General features: G+C 42.5%; 1 protein-coding gene across 1 annotated transcript in view; it reads right to left on the bottom strand.

Annotated features, from left to right (window-relative positions):
- The window catches only part of LOC111962988 (phospholipase DDHD1-like), a 38507-nt gene extending 29933 nt beyond the window's left edge, over positions 1–8574 (bottom strand). The window contains 2 exon segments of the mRNA XM_070443275.1: positions 5127–5306; positions 8508–8574. Coding sequence (XP_070299376.1) covers positions 5127–5306; positions 8508–8574 — 247 coding nt within the window.
- Between the last annotated feature and the right edge of the window lie 318 nt (positions 8575–8892).

Here is an 8892-nt window from a genome sequence, read left to right as displayed (position 1 = left end):
TAAGCCTTGTTCCATGTCCATATTCTTGTTTTGTCCGCGTGTTCGTTTTCATAATGTCGTCTCAGATTATACTCTTTCAGTAGCCGCCACACTTTCTCCACACAGAAGACACACAGGTTTTCCAGCTACCTCCGTGAACATATACTCCGACTCCCACCTTGTTTGAAACCCCCGGTTCTCAGTGTCCACCTTCCGTTTTGCCATTTTTGATGGGTATCTGAAAGTTAATTTTACTGTGATGCTGACGACTGCTGTGCCAATAAATATTGAAATGAAGCAGCCTCTGCTCGGTGCGTCACCGTTGCATTGTGGGAAATGTTATTATGGTGCGTGTAAAAAGATCTGCGGGCGCCGGCTTGCTGCGGTCTGCGGGCCGGTTCTAATAATAAATCAAGATCATCCCAGGGGCCGTAAAAAACCTTCTCGCGGGCCGGATGTGGCCCGCGGGCCTTGACTCTGACATATGGGCTGTAAGGCAACCTCCAGTAGCCAGCCAGTCTACAGATGACACTGTTTACGGTCTCCTATAGCTCCTGAAGGGTGAGACGAGACTGTCCTTGAATGAACAGAGTGTACTGTTGGAGGAATTCAGAACACAGAATAGATGCTAGAACAGGGACCCATTCAAGGACTAAATTTATTTTGATTAACAGTTAATCAGAGCAAGTCATGACCATCTACAATGAGGGGTTAATGTGTGCAAACACTGTGTTATGGTCCAATACAGAGTGCCGTTGTGACTGAGGAGATGGCGCTGGCCTTCGTTGGAAGGAAAGCAGCACTTGTTCTCAGTTCAAGATATAAGTTTTGTCTTCAGAGTTAGCTTGACCTGTCAAGATGATTTCTCATACACACACTACCGTTCAAAAGTGTGGGGTCACTTAGAAATGTCCTTGTTTTTGAAAGAAAAGCACATTTTTTGTCCATTAAAATAACATCAAATTGATCAGAAATAAAGTGTAGATATTGCTAATGTTGTAAATGACTATTGTAGCTGTAAACGGCAGGTTTTTTTATGGAATATCTACATAGGCGTACAGAGGCCCATTATCAGCAACCATCACTCCTGTGTTTCAATGTCACATTGTGTTAGCTAATCCAAGTTTAGAATTTTAAAAGGCTAATTGATCATTAGAAAACCTTTCTGCAATTATGTTAGCACAGCTGAAAACTGCTGTTCTAATTAAAGAAGCAATAAAACTGGACTTCTTTAGACTAGTTGAGAATCTGGAGCATCAGCATTTCTGGGTTCGATTACAGGCTCAAAATGTCCGGAAACAAAGCACTTTCTTCTGAAACTCGTCAGTCTATTCTTGTTCTGAGAAATGAAGGCTATTCCATGTGAGAAATAGCCAAGAAACTGAAGATCTCGTACAACGCTGTGTACTACTCCCTTCACAGAACAGTGCAAACTGTCTCTAACCAGAATAGAAAGAGTGGGAGGCCCAGGTGCACAATTGAGCAAGAGGACAAGTACATTAGAGTGTCTAGTTTTAGAACCAGACGCCTCACAAGTCCTCAACTGGCAGCTTCATTAAATAGTACCCGCAAAACTTCAGTCTCAACGTCAACAGTGAAGAGGCGACTCCGGGATGCTGGCCTTCTTGGCAGAGTTGCAAAGAAAAAGCCATATCTCAGACTGGCCAATAAAAATAAAAGTTTAAGACGGGCAAAAGAACACAGATACTGGACAGAGGAAGATTGGAAAAAAGTGTTATGGACAGACGAATCTAAGTTTGAGGTATTCGGTTCACAAAGAAGAACATTCGTGAGATGCAGAAAAAATGAAAAGATGCTGGAGGAGTGCTTGACGCCATCTGTCAAGCATGGTGGAGGCACTGTGATGGTCTGGGGGTGCTTTGGTGGTGTTAAAGTGGGAGATTTGTGCAGGGTAAAAGGGATCTTGAAGAAGGAAGGCTATCACTCCATTTTGCATCGCCATGCCATACCCTGTGGACGGCGCTTAATTGGAACCAATTTCCTCCTACAACAGGACAATGACCCAAAGCACAGCTCTTAACTATTTAGGGAAGAAGCAGTCAGCTGGTATTCTGTCTATAATGGAATGGCCAGCACAGTCACCGGATCTCAACCCTATTGAGCTGTTGTGGGAGCACCTTGACCGTATGGTACAAAAGAAGCGCCCATCAAGCCAATCCAACTTGTGGGAGGTGCTTCAGAAAGCATGGGGTGAAATCTCTTCAGATTACCACAGCAAATTGACAACTAGAATGCCAAAGGTCTGCAAGGCTGTAATTGCTGTAAATGGAGGATTCTTTACCAAAAGCTTCAAAAGTTTCAAGGACAGAATTATTATTTCAATAAAAAATCATCATTTATAACCTTGTCAACGTCTTGACTATATTTTCTAATAATTTTGCAACTCATTTCATGTATGTTTTCATGAAAAACAAGGACATTTCTAAGTGACCCCAAACATTTGAACGGTAGTGTGCTGGATCCAAACTGTTACAGACTTATATCCATCCTGCCCTGCCTATCTAAGGTCTTCGAAAGCCAAGATCACTGACCATCTCGAATCCCATCGTACCTTCTCCGCTGTGCAATCCGGTTTCCGAGCCGGTCACGGGTGCACCTCAGCCACGCTAAACGATATCATAACCGCCATTGATAAAAGACAGTACTGTGCAGCCGTCTTCATCGACCTGGCCAAGGCTTTCGACTCTGTCAATCACCATATTCTTATCGGCAGACTCAGTAGCCTCGGTTTTTCTGATGACTGCCTTGCCTGGTTCACCAACTACTTCTCAGATAGAGTTCAGTGTGTCAAATCGGAGGGCATGTTGTCCGGTCCTCTGGCAGTCTCTATGGGGGTACCACAGGGTTCAATTCTCGGGCAGACTCTTTTCTCTGTATGTATCAATGATGTTGCTCTTGCTGCGGGCGATTCCCTGATCCACCTCTACGCAGACGACACCATTCTGTATACTTCTGGCCCTTCCTTGGACACTGTGCTATCTAACCTCCAAACGAGCTTCAATGCCATACAACACTCCTTCCGTGGCCTCCAACTGCTCTTAAACGCTAGTAAAACCAAATGCATGCTCTTCAATTGTTCGCTGCCTGCACCCGCKCGCCCGACTAGCATCACCACCCTGGACGGTTCCGACCTAGAATATGTGGACATCTATAAATACCTAGGTGTCTGGCTAGACTGTAAACTCTCCTTCCAGACTCATATTAAACATCTCCAATCCAAAATCAAATCAAGAATCGGCTTTCTATTTCGCAACAAAGCCTCCTTCACTCACTTCGCCAAACTCACCCTAGTAAAACTGACTATCCTACCGATCCTCGACTTCGGCGATGTCATCTATAAAATAGCTTCCAATACTCTACTCAGCAAACTAGATGCAGTTTATCTTAGTGCCATCCGTTTTGTTACTGCGACCTGTATGCTCTAGTCGGCTGGCCCTCGCTACATATTCGTCGCCAGACCCACTGGCTCCAGGTCATCTATAAGTCCATGCTAGGTAAAGCTCCGCCTTATCTCAGTTCACTGGTCACAATATCAACACCCACCCGTAGCACGCGCTCCAGCAGGTATATCTCACTGATCATCCCAAAAGCCAACACCTCATTTGGCCGCCTTTCCTTCCAGTTCTCTGCTGCCTGTGACTGGAACGAATTGCAAAAATCGCTGAAGTTGGAGACTTTTATTTCCCTCACCAACTTTAAACATCTGCTATCTGAGCAGCTAACCGATCGCTGCAGCTGTACATAGTCCATCTGCAAACAGCCCACCCAATTTACCTACCTCATCGCCTTACTGTTTTTATTTATTTACTTTTCTGCTCTTTTGCACACCAGTATCTCTACTTGCTCATGATCATCTGATGATTTATCACTCCAGTGTTAATKTGCTAAATTGTAATTATTCGCTCCTATGGCCTATTTATTGCCTACCTCATGCCTTTTGCACACAATGTATATAGACTCATTTAGTTTTTTTCCTACTGTGTTATTGACTTGTTTATTGTTTACTCCATGTGTAACTCTGTGTTGTTGTCTGTTCACACTGCTATGCTTTATCTTGGCCAGGTCGCAGTTGTAAATGAGAACTTGTTCTCAACTAGCCTACCTGGTTAAATAAAGGTGAAATAAAAAAAATATATAAAAAAAAATAAACATGTATGTCCTTAGACAGCACACACCAACACCGGTGGCTTTCGCCCTTTCTCTCTCACACACACAAATGTAGAGACAGTCTCCTTACCTTTACCTCTTTCACAGACACAGTCACACAAAATCTCCCCTGGTGACACACTGGGATTTAATACCACTGGTATCGCACTCATTCACACAACCTCACATTCATTACAGAAGAAGCAGCCCTGAAGACTCGCTGCATTCAGAGGTGGATTGCTGACTGAAAGATTGCTTTCTCATTACTTTTCAGAGTGCTCCAACTAGCTATTCCTGAAAAAAAGTCACATAACTGTGCTGTCTGAGCCTTGCATAACAAATACACTTTTACCTATAATACACTCTAGGCTAACACAATACAACCAACTGCCTCCTAAAGGTCAAACTTGTATTTTTCTGGTCTACAGGGAGATCATGATAGCTAATAAGTTGAGTAATAATATGAGTCTCAAAGCACTTTTCAGTTCTGCTAAGGTGGGCTAAGGTAAATGACTTGAATGGGAGCGGATGCTTTTTTAATGGAGTCCATAATTAACCCAGACACCATCTACAGAGAACCCCATTCCACAGCCGCTATCACACTGTATTATGTATAAGTTCCTTATAGATAATTGCCTGGCTGGAATTATAATCAGGTTAGTAGTGATGTCGCTGAAAGAGCTTTGCGGATGAAGATTTAAGAGAGAGCATTTCTACAGCACTGGTATCCAACCCTGGTCCTGGAGAACTAGCTGATTCAGCTAATCAACAAATCATCAAGACATGGTTGGTGGAATCAGCCGTTTCAGTGCCGGGCCGAGGCAAAGCTTGCCCAGACTGTAGCTCTCCAGGGACTAGGGTTGGATACAACTGGTATTCAGTCTTTAGAATAATGCATGATATACTTGCTATAGGCCTACACTTGATAAATATTCATTAGGCCTAAACCACATCTCCCACAAGCCACAGTGTTCTCTCACCATCTTTGCTGTCGACTGTCTTGGCCACCACAGAGTTGGAGTCAAACCTGTCCTGCGTGTGTTGCCCATGGAAACAGATCAGGTGCTCCACCTCGATGAGGTCACTCTCGTCCTCCTCCAATGGGAGCCAGGTGCCGTCTATGAACCACTGGCTCCTCATGACAGGGATGCTCTCCTGTTCTGAGGGTGGGAGAGAGAAAGGAGCACGGGGAAATTCGAAAGAGACAGATTTACACAAGCATTTGATTTGTTTTTCTTTCAAATGTTTCCCTTTGATTGTTTCCTAGACTGGGAATGAAATGCTAAGATAATCAAAGACAACATGAGTAATGCATCCTGAGCCAGTTGGTAACAACTCTATCTGTGTGGTGTTGACACAGCAAGCAAATAAGACTAGGTAGGTACGTTTGTGACGGCTACAATACGACAGGTAATCCGGCACCACATAAAGCTAGGCATTGGCAATCTCAGTTGCATGTGGAAGGAGGCCAAAGTTGATTACAGAACTAATTAGTTTAGAATTTGTAGTTGGTGAGAGCAAGACAACATGCTCTCACAACTACTGTGTATTCTAGCTAATAGCACAGAGTTTGTGTGCGACTTTGTTCCTACAAACAGGGAGTAAGCAACACACGGTTATCACCATCTATAGAGCAGCAAAGACATAAAAGCTCTTATGGAATCCCTTTTACAGCAGGATCCATTTGTATTCAGGTGACATTTATCATTGGATGTGGTGCAGGGAGTACATATGTAGGATAGTGAAAATGCCAATGTCTATAATTTGTTAACAAGAAATTTGTGGAGTGGTTGAAAAACGAGTTTTAATGACTCCAACCTAAGTGTATGTAAACTTCCGACTTCAACTGTATATACATACATACATACACACATATATAGCACAATATACACACCACACCACAACACACACACACCACACACAACACACACACACACACACCACCACACACACACACACACACACACACACACACACACACACACACACACACACACACACACACACACACACACACACACACATACAACATATACATACATACATACATACATACATACATACATACATACATACATACATTACATACATACATACATACATACATACATACATACATAATACATAATACATTACATACATACATAGATACATACATACATAGATACATAGATACATACATAGATACATAGATACATACATACACATATATATATACACATATATATAAACATACATACCTATATATATATACACACATGCATACATATATCACAATATACATATATATCACATAATATACATATACATATACATATATATATATATACACACATACACACATATATATATATATATATATATATATATATATATATATATATATACACATACATATATATACACATACATACATACACCACATACACACATACATATATAGAATATATATATTTTTTAAAATATTTATTTATTTCACCTTTATTTAACCAGGTAGGCAAGTTGAGAACAAGTTCTCATTTACAACTGCGACCTGGCCAAGATAAAGCAAAGCAGTTCGACACATAAACAACACAGAGTTACACATGGAGTAAAACAAACATACAGTCAATAATACAGTAGAAAATAAGTCTAATACAATGTGAGCAAATGAGGTGAGATAAGGGAGGTAAATGCAATAAATAGGCCATGGTGGCGAAGTAATACAATATAGTAATTAAAACACTGGAATTGTAGATTTGACAGTAATGAGTGTGCAAAGTAGAAATACTGGGGTGCAAAGAAGCAAATAAATAAATAAATACAGTAGGGGAAGAGGTAGTTGTTTGGGCTATTTATAGATGGGCTATGTACAGGTGCAGTGATCTGTTAGCTGCTCTGACAGCTGGTGCTTTAAGCTAGTGAGGGGAATAAGTGTTTCCAGTTTCAGAGATGTTTGTATTCGTTCCAGTCAATGGCAGCAGAGAACTGGAAGGAGAGGCGGCCAAAGGAGGAATTGGCTTTGGGGATGACAAGTGAGATATACCTGCTGGAACGCGTGCTGCGGGTGGGTGCTGCTATGGTGACCAGCGAGCAGAGATAAGGCGGGACTTTACCTAGCAGGGTCTTGTAGATGACCTGGAGCCAGTGGCTTTGGCGACGAGATGAAGCGAGGGCCAGCCAACGAGAGCGTACAGGTCGCAGTGGTGGGTAGTATATGGGGCTTTGGTGATAAAACGGATGGCACTGTGATAGACTGCATCCAATTTGTTGAGTAGGGTGTTAGAGGCTATTTTGTAAATGACATCGCCGAAGTCGAGGATCGGTAAGATGGTCAGTTTTACGAGGGTATGTTTGGCAGCACGGGTGAAGGATGCTTTGTTGCGAAATAGGAAGCCAATTCTAGATTTAACTTTGGATTGGAGATGTTTTATGTGAGTCTGGAAGGAGAGTTTATAATCTAACCAGACACCTAGGTATTTGTAGTTGTCCACATATACTAAGTCAGAACTGTCCAGAGTAGTGATGCTGGACAGACGGGCAGGTGCGGGCAGTGATTGGTTGAAGAGCTTGCATTTAGTTTTACTTGCATTTAAGAGCAGTTGATGGCCCTCTGTACTGGTACAGATCTACTACTCACACCACTCCTCTTAGGATCCTTCCCCCTTGACCCATCTTCCTCTACTTTCTTCACTGCCTCAGCATATGATAACTTCTGCACTACTCTAACCCTGGAAACCTCAACCTGCCTCTCTCACATGGGACATTTCTAATCCCCAGCCCCATGGACACCCCTACAATTAACACATACCACTACTTTCCCAATGCTACACATTCCTTTGTGTCATGCCCTTCGGCACACTTCTCACACATAGGAACCTCCCTCCTACACACTGCTGCCACATACCCATAAGCTTGACACCTGTAACAACGTAATGTATTCTGCACAAAAGCTTGTACAGGATAACTTATATATCTTAACATCACTTTGCCGGGCAAAGACTCAACATCAAAACTCAAAAGAACAGACAATGACTCCTGACAATAAGGCCAGGAACGCTGTCACGTTCCTGACCTTATTTCCTTTGTTTAGTCTTGTTTAGTTGGTCAGGACGTGAGCTGGGTGGGCATTCTATGTTATGTGTTTCTATGTTGGGTTGTCAACTAGCCTGATATGGTTCTCAATCAGGGGCAGGTGTTTTACGTTTCCTCTGATTGAGAACCATATTAAGGTAGGCTGTTCTCACTGTTTGTTTGTGGGTGATTGTTGCCGTGTCTGTGTTTGTGCGCCACACGGTACTGTTTTTTATTTTATTTGTTTTGTATTTTGTCAAGTGTTTTTCGTCTTCGTTGCTTTATTAAAAGATATGTATTCAACCCACGCTGCGTTTTGGTCCGATCCATGCTCCTCTTCAGACGAGGAGGAAGACGAGCGTTACAACCGCTCATGCCACCCTGTCTGCATCGCACGAAACGACGAGCATCACAAACACCAGGAATCTTCCCCTTCAGTTGGTCAATTTTGACATTTACTGCTTCCCCAGTAATCCCTCCTTTCAATGGTGCCCTTTTTCTTGAGAGCAAAACAATTCACATTTCTTGCCCACGTTCGTTTAACCAGAAGAAATACAACAACAACAAAATATTCTCACACCCTGAAACCACAAATGGATCAGCAAAAAGGCAAGGGTCCACTTTTTCCCAAAACTTCACTCCAACTGTCACAGACTCATCTTAATCCTGACCCTCAGTGTAAGCCTCGGGCTC

Source organism: Salvelinus sp. IW2-2015, linkage group LG4q.2 (genome assembly GCF_002910315.2).
Source record: "Salvelinus sp. IW2-2015 linkage group LG4q.2, ASM291031v2, whole genome shotgun sequence".
Classification (NCBI taxonomy): domain Eukaryota; kingdom Metazoa; phylum Chordata; class Actinopteri; order Salmoniformes; family Salmonidae; genus Salvelinus; species Salvelinus sp. IW2-2015.
This window is presented reverse-complemented; position numbering and strand designations above follow the sequence as displayed.